The sequence below is a fragment of the Canis lupus genome, chromosome 16, assembly GCF_048164855.1.
Source record: "Canis lupus baileyi chromosome 16, mCanLup2.hap1, whole genome shotgun sequence".
Classification (NCBI taxonomy): Eukaryota; Metazoa; Chordata; class Mammalia; order Carnivora; family Canidae; genus Canis; species Canis lupus.
The window spans coordinates 35,120,257-35,139,931 of record NC_132853.1 but is presented as its reverse complement, the minus strand read 5'-3'; the positions used below and the strand labels follow the sequence as shown (position 1 = coordinate 35,139,931).

Genomic DNA, 19,675 nt, shown 5'->3' with positions numbered 1-19,675 from the left:
ATCCCAGGTGGCTGAGGCACAGGGGAGCCAGACAAAATAACCAGCCCCTTGTGTGGTAAGTGCCAGGTTAAAGAAAGTAGTGCTGGCATGGTCAGGGGCTCTACCTAAGCCTGGACCCCACAGTAGATTTGTGGCCTCCACACCCCCATCACACACACAGCACCCAGTGGCAGAGAGGTGACCGAGAACAGGGCTGTGAATGATTCAGGGAATCCAGCCCAGCCCGAGGGATTGGGGGAGGGGCCTCCAATTCTAGGCAGAAAGGTCCGAGTCTTCCCCTTTACTGCCTAAACCTAGTCCAACGGCTGCTGCTTGCATTAGAAAAGCCCACCCACGTGATCCTGGAGACCTGGGATGGAGTCCCACGAGTCCCCTGTCGGGGTCCCTGCATGGAGCCTGCTTCTCCCTTTGCCTGTGTCTCTGCCTCTCTCTCTGTGTGTCTCTAATGAATAAATAAATAAAATCTAAAAGAAAAGCCCACCTAGGCACTCTGAGCCAACTCCTCTGGCCAGAGAGAGGCCCAAGTTGGAGTCTCTGTAGGGTAGAGGGGGTACAAAAGTCAGTGGAACTCCTGCCCCAGGAGGCCTGCAATCAGCCCCTCCTAGGCCCCTCCAGCGTCAGTGGTCACCACCACTCACTAGAACACACCAGGAGGGTTATCCTGAAGATGGCAAAATACAAGGAGTGCGTGAAGCCAAGATCAGAGAACTGAGGAATGATGGTGCCAAGAAGGCAACCGCCCCTTCTTCCTCCCGGGCTCCCCGTGCCCCTAACCCACAGCTCTGCAGGCTCACAGGCCCCAGCCCCGGGTCCCTCCCCTGGGTCTTCTCTGAGGCCACAGGCCCTCAGGGAGGCTGTTCCTCCCACTGCAGGTTGCACTCCTCTTTCCACAGATCCAAGATAAGATCTACCGCCCCATCTCGGAAAGCCTCCAAAGGCGAGATTAATTGGACAGCCCAACACGAGTCGCATCGTTAAAACAACAGCCCAGGTTGTAAAGTTAAGTAGCAGAAGGAGTGTAATTACTCTCCCAGCCAGAGGCCAGCTGCCCCCCTTCCCTACCACCATCCACCTGACCTTTCCAGGGGAAACGAGGGAGTCCTTTCCACTTGGGAGTTGGCCTTACCTCCCTGGGCTCCTGGGTGGGGATGGGCTTGAAGGCCCAGGGGGGTGTGCCCCATTCACCTCCCTCAAGCCCTCTGAGCTATAGAAGCTTCATGGTGGTTTCCCATGAAGACTCTCCTCTGGGAAAATTGGGTCAATAACGAAGCAGGGGGCCAAACTGAGTGGTTAAGAATAGTGGTTTGAGCCTCCAGAGTCCAGCTCTGCTGTGTGACTTTTGGCGAGTTACCTAACCCCTCTCTGAACCTGGTTTTCCTCCACACTAAGTTGGGAATGCTAATAGACCAGCCTTGCAGTGTAGCTGTGATGATGAGGTGAGATAGTGCTTGTAACATGCTTGACATGGTGCCTGGAACATAGTACGCGCTTCACAAATGGCATTTATGACTGTGGTGTGATTATTGGGGAGTAGGGGTCACGGCCAGGGTGAGTTCATACTGCCACTGCCATCCATTCACCTCTCACCTCTCACCTCTCTGCCACCGCCCCCACTTCAGGGTAGGGAGGAGGAACAGGCTCTGAGACCTACATGCATTCCTTGTTTGTTTGTTTTTTAAGATTTTATTTATTTAATCATGAAAGACAGAGAGGCAGAGACACAAGCAGAGAGAGAAGCAGGCTCCATGCAGGGAGCCTGATGTGGGACCCTGGGATCATGCCCCGGGGCGTGAAGGCAGGCACTTAACCACTGAGCCACCTAGGTGTCTCAATTCCTTGTCACCACCACTTGAAAGCAGGGCACAGGCGAGGTCCTAAGTGCAGAAAGGCGTCTAGAATCCGCAGAGACCAGAGGATGGGAATAGGGAAGCCAGAGCACACTCTCTCACCTACAAGGGTCTCAACCACGGGAAAAGCTGACTTGGGGCTTCCCTCCCCTCACCCCATATGCTATTTTAAGACAGCCCCCCATCCTCTCCCCCAACAAAATGAGATTCAATTAATTCAATTAAAGCAATTTTGGGAGCAGCTCCTGAAGGTTTTCAATGTGAGATAATTACAAGTAATTTGCTGCCGTGAAGAGGAAAAGGGTGCACGGGGGTCTGGGGGGGGAAGGAGGGAGCCCCTCCCCACCAAACACACACAGATCTAGAGGGATTCCACACTGCAATCTTAACTGCCCTCCCATTGGCCAAATTACTTGCAGGTGGGAAGTGGGAGAAGGCAGTGGTGGGAGGGGGCTGGGAAGACACGGGAGTGACAGACCAACCCTCCCCCAGCCCCAAATCTGCTGTGCAAGGTGGGGGTGGGGAGCCGGTCCTTCCCGACAAAATGTCCGCAGAGCCCGAGCAGCTGATTACTCAGCTCCAAACCTCATTTGAGTTTGGATGCCTGAACTTGCCTCTGGGATTGGATCCAGAGTCAATGGAATGTTATCCGGGTGGCTACAGCCTGTGTAGACGGGGTCTTGGAGATGCAGGACTTCCGCAGAAAGTGTAAGGGATGTGGGTAGAGAGGGGAAAGGCCAGAGGAGGCCACACTGACTTCTTGCTTCCCAGGAGGTGATGATGTACCCACTCTCCCTCCTCCCCCATCAGATGCTTGCTAGTTCTCCTAGAGTCTCAGCTCAATTCTTTCCATTGTTGTGGTGGCAAATCTCCTCTCAGTTTTCTGTCCTCAGGGCCATGGATGCCTCTTCCTTCAGAAAAGCATCCTGCAGGTGCTTCCCACCCCATTCACCTGGATAACCCTTTCCTTGCCAGGACTCCTATGGCCTAGGAAGGGGATGGGGTGGAGGGACTAGAGGTGGAAGGGAGGAGCAGGGAGCTGAGACAGAGGGGAAGAGGGGGGCTTCAGGCCTCTGCAAAGACCCCTCTGAACCCTGCCCACAGACAACTGGTTTTCAAGGGACTAGGGTCCCCCTCTTACCTGAAGCCCCTATTCCAGGAAGTGAGAAATGTTTTAGCAGTTAATAGCGGAAAAGAAAAATTCTCTGACCCCCCAAAGTCTTTCTCTTTCCCGCCTCCCCTTCTCTGTCCTATCTTTCCTTGCTTCTCTCATCCCAAGGAGGGGTAAGAGGAAGGACTCCAGCTCCAGTTTCTCTCTACTCCAGCCCCTGCCCCATCCCTTCTCTGAGAAGCCTGGCTGTTGGACCCTGGGGGAGCCACTGAGTCCCACCCCCACCCCCAGGGTGACCACTGTCTCTTCCTCTCCAAGATGAAAAGGCCTAGAGTTCAAAAAGTCATGGCCTCTCCAAGCCTTCCACTTCCCTCTTTCCTGGCCAGCTCAGATGGGTTCAGGGGAGATTAAAGACCCTTCTATCCCCATTCTCAAAATGCAAAAGCCCGAGACCATGCACAGAGACAGCAGATGTGGGGACCCCCAGTACGGGGACTTCACCAGTGCACACCTATTTCCACTGAAGAAGGTGCACGCACAGGTGGGCAGACATACCGTTGCACATGGGTAGTTGGCAGATCTGCACAGAGACATGCACGAGTGCATGTGCACCAGGCCTTGCTGTGGTCATATCTGGACACGGACGCTCACAGGTGACATATTCACAGCGAGAAGTATGACACACAGGGTGAGCTGAGGAGAGGCCTGGGGGCTTAAACATATTAAGCACATGCAGAAACAGAAACATACGCAGAAACACACAGACTAGCTTCCTGGGGTGTGAGTGTGTGCGGAGTGGGGACAGCTCGCTCTCTCTCTCTCTCTCTCTCTCTCTGTCTCTCTCTCTCTCCTCCCACTCTCCTCTCATTCTGGCCTGTTTTCCTAGCTCTCTGTCTCCTATTTCGAGGGAGTATTTCCCTGGTGAGCAGTTGGGGAGGGAGACTGAATGGCCACAGAAACCCAGTAATTTTATTATGACTTTATTTTCTTTGTTCCCTGAAGCCTTGGCTCCCTCCTTCCCTGAGCTCTAGCGAGAGCCCCTGCACTAGCCCTTCCTGGCACATCCACGGCTCCCAGACATGGCCATCAACTCCAGCCAAGGCCCGGGAGCCCAAAGACATCCTCTCTGATATATCCCCACCAGATGCCGCCCACTTGGGAGAGTGAGTCCCCAGGGAGGAAGGGTGATCACAGGGTGATGAGGGAAGTGCTGTTCTGTCCCTGCTTGCTGTGACCTTGGGCAAGTGACCTACCCTCTCAAAGCCCAGATAATTTCTCTTGCCAAATCCTGTGTGTGTGTGTGTGCATGTGTGCGCATGTGTATAGTGGTTGAAATGTGTCCACCGCCGCTTTCCGCGCCAGTCTGGAGCTTTGTAAGGCAGAGCCTGTCTCCCATCAGACTGGAGGCTCCTGGGTACAGGGCTTTGCTTCCCTCATCAGAATAGACGCATTCAGCATTTCTTGCCAACCCCATAGCTTGATGACTCTAAGGTACTCAACCCCATTGGCATCCTGGGGGGACATGTCTGGCCAGCCCGGGAAGGGAAAGGAGTTGGCCCCAGGCTTCCTCCAAACATCAAGGATTCTGATTCAACGCCTCACAGTGCCAGGCCTTCAGCTTCTCTGGCCCCAAAAATGGAGAGATGACTTCATTTCCAGGGGAGGGTGCCACTCTCTATGGAATATATGTGGAATATATTCCTCTCAGCCACATCTGAGCCATCCCCCTTTAGAGTTCAGTTGAATTTCAGGTCAGATGGAAGAAAGACCCTTTGGCTAGCATGAGGAATTCCACTCTGGCCTGTGGCCCCCACTCTTATCCTCCCCACTTCAAGCTAATGAAGAACATACAGGCCGAATCATGAGGCCAGGAGCATGGCATCAAATTATTCAGTTGAGATCATGAGGCACTTTGGGGAGCATCATTCTTTCCCCCTCTGCTCAGGAATCCCCTCAGCTTAGAAGCCCACTCCCATCATCACCTTCCCTGTCCTGTTTTGCCTGACCCCTTGGGACTCCTCCCTCAGACTGGGTTGCCAGAGAACAGGGCACTGTCCTACCCTCTCAGACTGGGGGCTCCCCCACTCCATGGTTCCTTCCTCTGCCTGACCACCCCTCTCCTAACCCTCTTTTGAGGTGGAGGGCCTCAGTGTATGGGGTTGGACTGAGGTCTGACTATAGATGAGGGCATGTAATGCCTGTCCAGGTCCCATGCTTCCCACTGCCCACCATGCTGACTGCTGTGCCACTAGTCCACTGCTCTAGGGCTGAACTCAGCGGTTGCTTTCTCTGTCTCTGCAAGCTGGGGCCTGCTGCAAACTCCTCCTCCCAGCCCTGGAGCCACCAGGAATTCTTTGCTCCAACAGATCCTGAGGGAAGCCAGACTGCAGGAGGCTCCTGACATGCCTCTGCTGGGCTCCTGTCACATTCCCCAAGCCCAGGGGGATCAGCTGGATCCACCAATTGTGACCTCCTCAAGTCCTCTTGCCTCCTTTTCTGAAGCCTGAGTCTGCCCTAGGACTCATCCCTGGCTTTGGATCCCTCCCACTCCCAGCCCCTTGGCAGGCCCATCTGTGCAATAAGAATTATTCCTCCTGGCTCCTTGAAAAATAAAATCTGTCTCCTCTGGGGAGACTTCTTGGAGTCTCTGGAATGCAGACATATAGCTCAAAGTCCTTGGGCCAGTCACTTTACCTTCCCGGGTCTTCATTTCCTCACTGATGGGGTGGGGATAATGATCAAAATATCTCAGAAGGTCATGGAGACAGAGAGTGTCTTCTTGGTACGTTGTGAAATATACCAAGTATGCCAGGGGATACGCTGACTTATCTCTTCACCTTGGCCATACAAATTTGGTGCCCAAAGTATCCCTCTTCCCCCACCCACCTAAATTCTCCCCTGATTACCAGCTTACCACATAATGGTGAAGAGGACAGTTCTATCTCCAGGAATATAACATAATAAAGAAGCAATGCCTGAGTTCAAATCCAACTCTGAACTTGGGTCAAGTTTCCTAACCTCTCTGTACCTCACCTTCTTCAACTGGAAAATTAAGATAATGATAGCACGGTCTTCACAGAGTTGCGGTGGGGACTATATGAATGAAAACACAAATGGTACTAGGATAGAGTAAGGATTCAGCAAAGATTAATTATCATCACTATCACTGACCACCAAGCAAGAAACACTTTCTCCGTCCATAAGAGATCTTGCCCAAGCACCCCTGCTCCTCTGTTGCTCTCGACCTGTGAGCAGAACTCTAGTCTGGTTGTCTTCCCCAGAAACCCAGCAACATGAGTGGTGGGCTGCATCAAAGCTGCTTTGAGAAGAGGGAAGGAAGTTGTACAGGAGACTGACTACAGGATGAGGGTATCTGACTGTGTTCCCCGGACAGCAGGTACCTGAAGAGGTGAGACCATCCAGCAGGTGCTTGGCTCAGAGCTAATGCAGAGGCACATGGGGCCCCTGACTTCTGCATTCATGAAAGCCTACCCCTCCTATTATTCTGGAATTCCTTCTACTAAGTTAAGAAGCAGAGGTCAAACCATTCCTTTTTTACTGATATTTGATTGTACACCTAGAAAACTCAAGAGACTAGGGGAAGAAAAAATCAGAATTAAGAAAATTTTGGTAGAGGGGTGCCTGAGTGGCTCAGTGGGTGAGCCTCTGCCTTTGGCTCAGGTCATTATCCTGGAGTCCTGGGATTGAGTCCAGCTCCCCACAGGGAGCCTGCTTCTTCCTCTGCCTGTGTATCTGCCTCTCTCTTTCTCTGTGTCTCTCATGAATAAATAAATAAAATCTTAAGAAAAAAAAGAAAATTTGGTAGAGTGACTGGATATAAGATATATATAAGACATCAGTAGCTGGGACACCTGGGTGGCTCAGCAGTTGGGCGTCTGCCTTTGGCCCAGGGCCTGATCCCGGGATGCTGGATCGAGTCCCACATCAGGCTCCATGTGGGAAGCCTGCTTCTCCCTCTGCCTATGTCTCTGCCTCTCTCTGTGTGTGTCTCTCATGAATAAATAAATAAAATCTTTTTTTAAAAAAAAGACATCAGTAGCTGTTCTCTCACAATTAATAAGGGAAAATTCTCCTGTTATAATGTAAATACAAAATAATACAGTACTGTAAGTATATAGGTGTGGAGAGCAGCTGATTCCTAACTGAAAAATATTAACCTCTGCCCTCTTCTCTTCTGTTGGCACTAAAGACCAACACATGGCTCTATCCTCGGTGGCTGTCCTTCCATTATATATGAGGCATGACAGACTTAGATCAGAATGGAGAAAGCAATTTCCCAGTAGAAGGAGGAATTCTGGGGCACCTGGGTGGCTCAGTGGTTGAGTGTCTGCTTTTGGCCCAGGGCATGATCCTGGGGCCCTAGAATCGAGTCCCTCATTGGGCTCCCTACAGGGAGCCTACTTCTCCCTCTGCCTATGTCTCTGGCTCTCTCTCTGTGTCTCTCATGAATAAATAAATAGAATCTTAAAAAAAAAAAAAAAAAAAAAAGGAGGAATTCCCAGTATGAGAGCTCTGCCCCACTCAGAGGAGGAAGGGTCAACTTTGGGCCCACTGAGGGTGCCTAGAACTCTCTAGGCCAAGTGAGGAGTGTCCTACATGTACACAGGCTGCTTTCATTGAAAACTAATAATATAGTTTGTTGAGCTCCCATCACAGTGCCATGCTATGTGCTAAGCCCTTTATATGTATAATCGCATTTCCTCAGCAGCCCTGTAAGATAGGTATGATTAGCTCCATTTTATAGATAAAGGAAAGGGAGGCTCAGAGGGCAGGTGACTTACCTGAGGTTACACAGCTAGTAAGTGTCAAAACCAGGGTTTGAGCTCAGGAGTGCGCATACATGTGCCTGTTTGGACCTGTGTGTCCTAGTCTACGGAATGACAATCCCAGTGTCCCTAAGGGCACAAAGCCAGTCTGATAACAAGGGGAAAGGTTGAGCCTGACCCCCTCTATACTCCTCTCCACCTCACTATTGGAGGCCTTGAGGATGGTAAGAGGCCCATGGATCAGGGAATCAGAAGGCTGGACCCTGCTTCAAATTCATTGAGTGACTTTAGGGGAAGCTACTGAAACTCTCTGAGCCCCAATGATCTTACTTGTGAAATGGAACAAAAAGTACACTAACTTTTCCACGCAGTCAAGAAGATCAAATGAGACAATACCCATGAAAGCTCCTGGCAAAGGGTTGGTGCACAGTAGGTATTCTCAGCATCCTCCCTGCCTAGATCTTTCGAGGATCTGAGTCTGTGCTTGGAAGCAATTTTCTCTTGGTCTATTTCCTTACCAGCCAGACTCTACTGTCTCTGGCCTCCTGTTTTCCTCAGCTTCCTCCCTACCCTCCCTTAGCTGAGGGTATGTCTCTCTCTCCCCCACCTCCCCCATGAGTGATCCCAGAGCTCAGGGCAGGCCTGTCTGGCCCCAGGGATGGGTGTGGGACAGTGCCACACGCGGTGCATGACGTGGCCAGGCAGTCTCAGTGCACAGGGAAGGGCACACTGCCTCCTTTTGCCAGGTTCAAGTTGGACTGCCTGGGGTGGGGGGACGCCCCCTCCCCCGTACCAGCTAATCTTCCAGGGTGTGGAGTCTCCATGTCCTGCTTACTCAGCAGACATTTCCAATCCTGCTCCATTTCGCCCCAGGAGACAACCAAGAAGTTTGAGCCTCCGGGCTCCGCCCCCTCTTGGCCCCCTCCCCAGTCTGTCTCCTCCTAGGGTGCTTATTCTGGTCCCCCTTGCACCCTTGAGCCCCTCCTCTCTTGGACTGCCAACCTTGGACAGAGTAGCCACCAGATTCCAGACTCTTCCCAAGTGCTTCCAGGGCCTCTGAGCTTTTCAGGGCTCCAAGGGGCCCAACAGGCCAATTTTACACTTCCCCCCTACCCTCAGCAGAAGCCTCCAAAATCACCAGGACTGTGAACTACAGCAATTGCAGACCCTGGGAGGGGGGTGTTCAGATCATTAGGTCTGACCCACTCATCATCCAGAAAACATTCTCGGATCTGCAGTCTGGAGGCCAGGGTTCCAGAGCCCACTTGGTAGTGCCTGCCCAGCTGTGGACGGCTACTAGGCAGAGGAGCCCCCACAGGCACTCATAGCACTGTCCCTCATTTACTGTGTGACCTTGGGCAGGTCACGTCATCTCTCTCCGGGGCTGCTTCCCAACAATTAGATGAGATGATGTGCAGGGAGGGCGCAATCCCTGTTAGCTCCTGTGGTAGCTCAGGAACAGCGATTGGGTGTTGGGCTTTCTTCTCCTGGTCTCATTGAACCCCCAAGAGCCGAAAGACAGGGACAGTTATCATTCCCCCCTCACAGGGGCTCAGCCTCATCTGATGGGAGCAGGAACCAAAGCCAAGAGGGTTTGTGTGAGGGACCCAAGTGCTCTATCACCTCCTTTATTCAGTGCTCACTTAACATCCTGCTCCTGCAGCCTGTGCTGGGCATCGGAGCGGGGAGCATGTCCTGGTGAGCATGCCCAGGACCCTGCCCTCACCCCCTGTACCCCCATGTCAGATCCTCTCAAGGTGCTGTGAGCTGGGGACAAGGCAGTGAAAACGGGGATGCGGGGAGAGGCACGGATGCCTCCACAGAACTGGGGATTGGGATCTGGAAAGTCACCCTGCTGGTCATGACCAGCACAGCCTGCCTATTGAGAGACAAAGGAGAAAGAGGGGGCTGCCTGGGAGCTGGACTTCAGAGAAGGTGGGCCCAAGGAGCTGACTCCAGGGCTTCTGTGGGAAGGGGCTGGGCCTCTTCTTCGAAGAACTGCAGGCTGGCCTTCCGGACTCTCTGGCCCCAGCCATCTCCACCAGCTCCCACCTGCCCCCTCTGCCCCCAGCCACCGCCCCCCACCTCGCCAGGTTCCCCCAATCAGCACTGCCTCCCCTTCCCTGGGGCTGCCGGGGAAACTCATCTCCAAGCACTTTCTGGCTGCTAAGTCTCTCAGTCTCAGGCTGCTGGGTGGCTGGTAAACAGCTTATTAAGGTGATTAACGCTGCAATTAAAGCTGGAAAAACAGAGGCCAGGGTGCTGGCTGCAGGCGCCCCCTTCCCCTCCCCCTGGGTTCTCCTCCCCTCTCTCTTCTCCCCTCTGCCTCCTCTCCCCTTCCCTCCTCTTCCATGCCCTCCAGGCTTGGTTAATGCAACTCCTGCAGCCTCCCTTAGCCAACCAGAGCCCTCACCTAGGGGCTGGGTCCTATCTCGGAGCATGGAACCCCTTGCCCATGGAGGTGTGGGGCCTCTCCTGGACTGAAGAGTAAGTGGTGGTGATGGTGTGTTGCTGAGGCAAATGGTGTATGCAGGCTGAACGGAGGTGAGAGCTCTAGGATCCTCTGTCCAGGCCTCATAAGGGAAGGGCCTCGGGACAGGGAAGGGCAGGGGCTGTGTCCTCCCAGAAGGGGGGCAGGTAGCTTCCTTTGCCTGAGTTCTGAGTTCATAGTGTCAGGGCAGCTGCCAGCACATTGGAGGGGCTGGAAACTGCCAGATTCTGCCCTTCTCTGAGCCTGGCATCCAGCATCCGGAGAAGGACTTAGGGTCCTTCTGGATCCATGCTGCCCTTCCTCCAGCAGCCCTCTAGGCAGCCTGGAGCTCTCCCATGAGCCTCCTTCCTCTCCACCCTGAGTCCTGGAAGGGGAATTATTCCATAGGTGATGCTCCAGGGAGAGTGTTCCCAGGCCCCGCTCTGCCTTCTTGCTGACATCCTTCTTTCAAGGCATAATTCAAACGCTACCTCTTCCAGGCGCCTTCCCGGGACTCCTTCCCACCCTCTGCCCCTGCCCTTTCCCTGACAGCCCCTCCAGTCTTCCATACTGTGTTGGGTCTGCCTGGCTGGGGGCCTCTCTGGGACTGGCCCCGCTTCTAGCCCAGAGCACCTAGGACAGGTGTGTGCCTCCCTTCCTCAGGCTTTGGGCATCAGTTGTGCTGGCTCCTGGAACTGCTTGGCATGGAGCAGATGCTCAATGATTACTGACTGATTTACTCTTTTGGGGAGCACACTGACTCCTCTTCGAGATGGCTGGATCTAGGGCAGCCAGCGGCTTGAGTTTGAATTGGGGGTATGGAAGGGCAGGAGAGGGCAGGAAGCAAGGTGAGGAGTCAGTGCCTTCTCCCCCGCCACGATCGTCACCATCATCACCATCAGCACCATCATCACCATCATTACCATCGTCAACAGCAAGTCTGATGAACTGAGCAGTACTCACCCTGTGCTGGGTACCTAGTTAAGCATTTTACTCACATTATCCTATTTAATCCTCTCAACAACCCTATAAGGCAGGTGGCATTATCCCTACATTACAGATGGGGAAACTGAGGCTTAGAAGTTTAAAGTGACTTGTCCAAGATCACCCAGCCCTTGAAGTGGTGGAGGCAGGCTTCAGTCCAGGTCAGCTGACTCCAGTGCACACATTCCTGACGGCAGCATTAAGCTTTTCCTAGGACCAGCCCCTCCCCCTCCTTGTCTCCTCCAGGGAAGAGCCTGGGGAGGAGGGCTGTCAGGCTGGGGTGGGTGGAGTGGAAGCGGCTGGGCTCCAGCTCTCTGACGCTCTGCCCTGGGGCTCCTTAGTAATCTGAGCGGCAGGAAAGCCCATTAAGAGCACCCATTCTCCAGACAGAGCTGGGTGCAAATCCCAGCATGGCCACATATTAGTTATGTGAGCTTGACAGAGACTGAACCTCACTGAGCCTCAATTTCCCCATCTGAAGAATGGGTCCTATATCACCCACCTCCCCGCCCACTGAGGGTCCCGTGCCAAATGCCTGGCCCAAAGCAGGACTGTAGCGAACGTCAGCTGTTTGGAGAGCAGTGACCAGCACCCCCTGCAAGGCAGACTGGGGTGCCCTAGCCTCCCCCTCTTCCCCAAAGCTTGTCAGGAGACAAGGGGTGTAGTCAAGAAGCACCTGGCAGGAGATGGGCTCAGCAGCCCCACCCTGGCACCCTGCCAGGTGCCCCCCCACAAGCCTTTTCTTTGCATCCCTGGCCCAGGGCTGGTGGGGAGGGCGAGCTTCGAGGCCTGGAGGTGAGGAGAGGAGGAAGGGGAGGTCAGGGGTGGGGCTGACCCTCGCGGGAGGTCACCCGGGCAGTTAATCCAGCCTGACAGAGCAGGGATGAGCTGGGAGGAATTAGGGAGCTTACAACATCCTTTCATCCCGCAGCAGCCCGCCCGCCCGCCTGCCTGCCCAGCCTCCTCCTTCCTTCCTCTCTCTTTCTGCCCTTTTTTTCCCTCTCCCTCCCTTTGCTGGCAGCCCAGCCCTAATAAAATGCAGTGTCTCCAGCAAGTCTGCCCGGCTGCCGCCTCGCTGCTCCTGCCTGCACGCAGCCCTCAAACCAAACTGCTCAGCACAGCCCCGCCTGGCAGCTGCCACTTAACCCTTGCCAGCCCGGCCGGAGTCCGTGGGCGGAAGGCCCTCCTCCCTTCCGCCTCCCTCAGGCCCGGGGGGAGGGAAGGCTGGCCTCCTGAGAGGGAGAGGGGTGCAGTGGGGCTTGGCAGGTGGTGGTGGGGGCTCCCCACTGTTCTAGAACCCAGCCCGGAGAACCCCTGGGCCAGGTGCCCTGGAGAGCTGTCTACTGAGGTCCTCGGGGAGACCCAGAGACCTTTCCTTCTGACTTCTCACTTTGTATTCTGCTTGATGCCTCCTAACAGCTCCAGAGGCCAACAGGGCGAGGCTTGTTGTCCCCATTTGACGGATGAGGAAACTGAGGGCCTCACAGGGAGGTTTCGGGCTGAGCCGGGTGACCTGGGCTGCTGGGTGGTGTTGCTCTCAATCCAAGACTTTTTTCCAATATGAGAAGTTGCCTCTGTCTCCTGTATGTCTGTGTGTGTGCACAAACCTGTGTGTAACTCCGGGGTGACTTGGGGAATGTGTGTTTGGGCACCTGTGTGTTGGGGGGCCCTGTCTCTCCGAGTGTCACAGCTTTGTACGTTTGTGTGACGCTAAGGGGTCTCAGGTGTGTGTTCGTGTCTGTGTATCTGCCTACAGATGATGGCATGTTTGCTCCAAGCCGGAGTCCACAGAGGTGTGAGGAGGAAGAGATGTCACCATGTGTCTTGGTACATGTGTACAAGAGAGAGGGGTAGCTCCCCAGCATGTGCACGCATTCACACTGTCCCCACCCGTGACAACATATGTCACTCACACGCCTCCCTCCACTCTACCACAGCCGGCTCCCTGACTCGGTCCTGGAGTTGAGCAGCTAGAAGGGGAGGGTGGGAGCAGTGCTGGCCCAGGCGGTCGGTGGCAGTAGCAAGAAGGCTCTGAGTCAGGGCCCGAGCCTGAGAAGGTAAACACAGAACCCCCTTCATCTGTTTGCTTCCATCATCCTGCTTGGATCCCCGGCCTGAGCTGGGGTCCCTGCCAGCTGTGGGAGCAGTGGTGTTCCCCCTGCCTGAGGCCCCACCCTTACCCCAAGCTGGAACAGACCAGAGAGTGAGGGACTGGGGAGTGCCTGGGCGTGGAGGCAGGGGGTTTACACGCGTGTGCAAGCATGTCTGCGTGTGAGCCCAAGATCAAAGAGCAGCCCTGAGGTGACCTGGCGGCGGCGGCGGTGGCGGCGCGGCGGCAGCAGTGGCGGAAGGCAGCTGGCTGGCAGGCAACGCCAAGCTGCCAAGCAGAGTGGAGTCAGGGAGGCCACGGCTGGGAGCCTCCCACCCACCCAGACCTGCCCGAGTTGGGGGCAACCTCAGGGTCAGGAGCACCTGCCACCAGGGGCCAGGCCCAGCCCGGCCCTTGAGCCCAGAGTCCCAGTAGTGGATCCTCAGGGCTCTGAGTCCCCTGGGAGCCCCTGGAGGCTCCAAGGCCTCTCTGTATCCAACACCTTCCCCAACTCCCAGGCCCTCCCCGAGAGCTGTCTGCCTCCAGCCTCCAGTTCAAAGAGCTCAGTGGTTATTTTCTTCTTTTTTATTAACGTTATATATAAAGATGGGTCCAGTAAGAAAGCAGAAATGAGAAGCCTGGGAGGGAGTGGGAGTTGGCTTCGTTCCTGCCCCCCCCCGGAGTGGGACTCTGAGATCCACCAGGTCTCTCTTTGCTCCTGCACTCCCACCCAACCCAAATCCAGCCGGAGCCCACACCCCTGTTTCTCTCTGCTCACAACGCACAGGCAGGTATGTCCAGGAGGAAAGGACCACATAAATAGGAAACCACAGTAGGGAGGAGGCTGCTTCTCTCTGTTGCTCTTAAAAAAAAAATACATACTATATATATATATATATATAGCTAGTCTTCCACCTCCCCCTTTTCTTCAATGTTTGACCACATCAGGGTGGAGGAAGGTTAGCTCCGGGGGGGGGGGGGGGATGTCTGGGCCAAGGAGGGGCGGTGCTACTAGCCCTCCAGACAGCCACCCCCTCACCCCTAAAGGCACGGAGCTGTCATCCTCCCCTCTCTGCCCCATGCACCTCACCCGCCGTTCTCCATCTGTGGGAGCAATCTGTTTCCAAAGTCACCGGAAACGGGATGTTTGGGGGTTTGTCTTGCCTGGCATGTTTCCTTGGAGACTTGGGGTTTGGCGCCCAAACTGCCATCTTTCTGGAGGAGAGGAAGAGGTGAGTGGGGGTGGCAGAGCAGAGGCGCCCACGCAGGGGAGATTGGTCCTATCGGTTAACAATGCCCATTGTTTTCCTAGTTTTCAACAGCTTTTAAAACCAAAGTTGTGCAAAGTCCTGTACACGGAAGAAATGGGTCCTTAGGAAAGGCACCTGAGACCCACCGCCCCTCTCCCGACAGAGAGGGAGAGAGGAGAGAGATGGCTCCTTGAGTTCTTCCCTCTAAAGCCACAGATATTAAAAGATTCCCTCACTTGGGGGGGGGTTCTTTGGTTTAACCCTCAAATCTGAAATGAGGGCTAGAAGCACGGGCTGGGGTCTGGTTGACATCCCCACCCTGAGTCCTGGTCATGAGGTCCAATGTCTTTTTGGCAGAGGGGATGCTCAGGACGTGGGGAGCCACGAGTGGCTTAGGAGGGACCAAGCCTAGCAGGTGCCGGGATCCACGGTGCCCGGGGCCCCAGCCCAGGCCTGACCTGCAAACGCTCTGCAGTTTCCTTGGTCCCCAAGGTCTCCAGTCTGCAGAATGAGCACTAAATTTTAGAAGCTGGAAGGTGATGGGCCACTGAAAGCCAATCCAGGCTCCTGGAGCAGAAGGGGAGCGGCTGTCCCAGCTGGAGTGCCCCAACATTTGGAGGGGGACCCCAGTCTCTAGGCAGGGGTAGGGAGGTTCAGGGGACATCCTTGGTCCATGCAAATTTCATCTGGAAGCTCTTGGGTCCCTGGAGAAAGGGGCAAGGGAAGGGGGAAAGGGGGTGCCCTTTCCCCTGTGCTCCTCGATGATTCCTGAGTGTCGGCTAGGACGGAGGCGCCTTCTGCCTGGTCCCGGGTCCTTCGTGGGAGGTTCAGGCCAGGTGGGTGCTCAGTACACAGCGCCAGGGTTGGGCGGGGGCCCAGGGGAGGCGTGATGCAGGGCAGCCGGCTGAGGCGGCTGCTGCTGTAAGTGGGGTCCACTCAGATTCTGTGCATGGTACCAGGAGTTGGTGGGGTCGTCCAGATAGCTTGGGGAGGCACTGTATGGGAGCGGTGGGGGCAGCTGACTTCGGGCAGGGGCCGGAGTGGAGTGGGAGGAGGTGTCCCAGAGGGCAGGTGACGGCGGTGAGTTGCAGGCCATGGAATCACTATTATTGGGGCTATGCTCCAGGGGCACCTCCCCATTCTTGTAGAGCTTCTTGAATTTGGAGCGGCGGTTCTGGAACCAAATTTTCACCTGCATGGGGCGGGGGAGAAAAAAGGGGGAGCTAGTTAGCCTCTCAGGATGCTTCGTGAAAACCCCAAGGGGACCCAGCCAAGAGATGGCAAGTCCAGCACCCCATGTTACACACAAGATCCAGGCAAAACCCAGGTGTCCTGACTCCCGGGCCAGCATCTTTTTTTCTATCTGGGATAAAATGCAGTTAGGAACATTCTACTGCCTGGGTCTACATTCCACTCTGCCACGTACTAAGTGTGTTGTGACCTTGGGCAAGCTACTTAACCTCTCTGATTCTTGCCTTCCCCATCTGCAAAATGGGGATGTTGACAGCCCTTACTTGATGGGGTCATCACAAGGCTCAAATAAGTTGGGACAGATAAAGAGCTCAGGACCGCCTGGTATGTAGTAAGCACTCAATAAAAGGCAGCCCAGGTGGGGGATGGGCAGTTTGTGGTATTTTGGTCACATTAGAAACCCATAAGCAGAGGTGCACAGATACACAGAGACAAACACACACCCACATAAGCATCTCCATGTGCAGGAATGTACCCACTCACAGCTTCACACTCAGACACCAGATTATAAAGATACACACATGCACCCAGATAAATGCCCCACGAACGGGGGCACCCATGTTCACACACTAGGGCATGGAGACGCGCTCTGGGGCTGGCTAATGGGGGTGACCTGGGGACTTAGGAGCAGGTGAGCCATGATTCCCCAAATTTCCCTTGGGGTATCTCCCCCTCCTCCTGCTCCTCCCACCCGATGACTGGTACAAACAATGAATCAGCTCCTCACTGGGTGACCCAGATTCCCAGCGGACTGGGCCCCACGCAGCAACCCAGGCCAGCCTGTCAACACCTGCAGGGAGCCAGGCATCCACCAGCCACTCCACCCCTGAGCAGTGACAGGCTGCTGGGGGCTTTAGGAACAGGCTGGGGGGCAGAGAGGGGAGCTCATCTTTGAGTTCCTATCCCCCTTTGGTGGAAAATCTCCCTTCCTGGCTTGGGGCAGAGGACCAGGTGAACCATTTGGGTGCTGAGCATGAATGCAGTGTTTTGATAGAAGCATACATTTTTGTACATGTGCTCACCAGTGTGCACAGCTGTGCACACGTGTCCCTCCATCTATGAACACAATGACCCTTGAAAGGTCACACTTCTTATGCCACCATTCCCACAGGTACACACACCCATTAGCATGTGTGCAAATATACATGCATATACACGTGTATATACATTTCTACACGCACATGCGTGGCCTGGGGTGGGGGAAGACATGATGTGGACTCCTCTGAAGTGAGAGACAAACACGCTGAGAAGCGTGCGAGCTAGGGTGTCTGGAGTAAGGGGAGGATACCTCTCCTTGCGGCAGACAGACACAGTTGCACAGGTTCACAAATACGCACGCCTGTACACGTTTGAATGCAGAAACTTCCGACAGCAGTTGAGACTTGGCATGGGGGAGGGGTGGCCTTCCATCCACAGGCAAGGGTTTCAAGGGCCTGCAGGGGATTTCAGAGGCCAGCCAGTTCGGCGGCGCCGGGGGAGCCCCCGGGTCCCGCGCGGCCCCCCCTCCCCCGCACTGACCTGCGTCTGCGTGAGGCCCAGCTGCGCGGCCAGCTCGGCGCGCTCGGGCAGCGCCAGGTACTGGGCCTTCTGGAAGCGGCGCTGCAGGGCGGCCAGCTGATAGCTGGAGTAGATGGTGCGCGGCTTTCGAACCTTCTTGGGCTTCCCGTTCACCATGCGCACCTCGGCTTCCGGCTCCTCCTTCACGGATACTGCGGGCAACGCACCGGGTTGGGGGGCGGCTGAGCCTGGACCTGCGGCCCCTGCGCCCTCCCGGCACCCCCCCTCCGACCCGCGCCGGGCTGCCTGGCTGTGCGCTCCACCGCCCTCGCCCCGGCCGGTCTGCCGCGGCTACCGAGCCGGAGCCGGACCTCGGGACCCGCCCCGGCCCCGGCGGCCGCCCACGACGCGCGCCCCCCAGCCCGCAGCTCCGCGCCCCGCTCCCCCAGAGCGCCGTCCCCGGCGCCGGCCACCCGGGCGAGGCCGGCCGCGGCTGCGCTCCGACGCCTCCCGGGCTCCTCGCCCCCCCGCTGGCCACCCCTGCTCGCCCCGCACGGCCCGCGGTCACTTCTCTCGCCCTTTCTCCGTCCTTCCGTCCTTCCTGCCTGCCCTTTTCTGGGTTTTAAACTTTTCATTTTGGAATAGTCTTAGATTCTCAGAGGAGTTGCAAACCCAGTACAGACTCCCTTTTCCTTCCTTTTTTTCCCTTCTTGGCCTTTCTTCTATTCCTTTCTCTCACTTGGTCTCTCCACGTTTCTCTTTTGGTCTGTCTTTCTTTCTTTCTTTCTTTCTTTCTTTCTTTCTTTCTTTCTTTCTTTCTTCCTTTCTTTCTTTCTTTCTTTCTTTCACTTTTCCACTTCTCAGTCTCTGCTTCTCAGTGTGTGTGTGTGTGTGTGTGTGTCTCCCTCACTAGGTCCCCCTCACCATACCCCTCCTCTCCTCCGCCCATATCCAGAGTGTCCCTGGAGCTTCCAGTTCCCCGCTGCCGCTGCCGAACCCCAAGCCCTCGGAAACCCGATGGAGAAGCTGACGTGCCGCCAAAGCACCTCGATTCGCAGGTCCTCTGACACCCCACCCTCCTCTCCTTCCTCCCCTAGCCGGCCCCATCCTCACCGGCCCCATCCTCACCGAGACCCACGCACACAGCCTGGGGACTGGAAGGTCCTCTGTCCCCTCTGGGGTCATCTAGCCCACCTTGTCTAACTTTAGACAGCAGCCCGCCCTCCGACGCTTCCCTAGATTTGAGCTTCAATCCCTCCCTTTCTCTCCCCAGGGGAACCCTCCCAGCCCTCACCTGGGTCCTGGGCGGGCAGCGGCTGCTCCCGGTACGCCCCGTATTGCCGGTAGGAGGCTCCATAGGTATATTCCGACTTGGGCGAGTAAGCGCCCGCGCCCGCAAGCCCGTTGAGATTGAACTGGTGGTGGTAGGTGTAAGGGTTCACGGTCTGGCCGTAGGGCTGGCCCGAGTAGTAGTCGTGCTGGGGAGCGCTGTAGTAACCCAGGTCGGTGACAGAGGACTCGGGCAGGGTGGGCGAGTCCTTGGAGCCCGCATGGCAGCTCAGCGAGCTGGAGATATCGGTGAGGATGCTGCTGAGCTTGCGATCGAAGGAGCCACTCATCCTGGCGAGCGCCGCGCGTCGCGGGGCTGGCCTGGGCCGCCGAACCGAAGCGGGCAGGAGCGCGGAGGCGGCGCGGGAGACCAGGCAGGGGTGTGTGTCCGGAGGCCGGGGGGAGGGCCCGCAGGGTCTCGGGGGAGGGGAGGCCAAGGGCGCCTAGACCATTGCTGGCCTCGCGGCGGTCGCTGCGCGCGTCTCGTCGCGTCCCAAGCCACAGTCAAATGCTGCCAGCTCCGCCCGGCCAGCCGGTTATAGACTCAATAGTGGAGTCGCGGAGGGAGGCTCCAGCGCTCTGATTGGCTGCAAGTCTTGCCTTCGAGGCAAAACATGCTCTTGCGCTCTTTCGTTCTCTCTTTCTCTCCGCTCGCTCTCCCATTCTTTGTTGTTACCCAAAACACACACACACACACACACACACACACACACACACACACACACCTTGTTCCTTCTACGGCCCCTGTCCCCAGTCCAGATAACTCCCCAGTGTCTCTGAAGGGAGGAGTGGGGGGAGGGTGTCTCTGCCGGGCCCCCAGGATTTGTCTGTCTGTCTCCCTGGCTGCGGCTGGGAGGTGGGTTCAGGTGCGATGGGGAAGCAGGGGAATTTGCCCATTGGGTGTTTGTGGAGGGAGGTGGTCCAAGGTGGTGTATGTGTGTACGCTATGCAAATGACAGGCAGACTAATGTGCCCAGAGTGGGAAGGACGCAGGGCTCGCGAAAATACTTTAATTTCTTTTACAATCGAAAGAGGAGGGAAAGACATTTTAGGTTGAAGG

The 19,675-nt window shown here is 55.8% G+C and overlaps 2 protein-coding genes across 5 annotated transcripts in view; one reads left to right on the top strand and one right to left on the bottom strand.

The window, feature by feature from the left end:
* Nucleotides 1-19,675, top strand: part of PDK2 (pyruvate dehydrogenase kinase 2) — a 115,393-nt gene that overhangs the window by 3,835 nt on the left and 91,883 nt on the right. The window lies entirely within an intron of this gene.
* Nucleotides 13,859-19,102, bottom strand: DLX3 (distal-less homeobox 3). The gene is made up of 3 exons (XM_072780115.1): nucleotides 18,581-19,102; nucleotides 17,308-17,498; nucleotides 13,859-15,730 (listed from the first exon to the last, which is right to left on the bottom strand). The coding sequence occupies exons 1-3, from the start codon at nucleotides 18,903-18,905 to the stop codon at nucleotides 15,383-15,385; spliced, it is 864 nt and encodes a 287-aa protein (XP_072636216.1). The 5' UTR covers nucleotides 18,906-19,102; the 3' UTR covers nucleotides 13,859-15,382.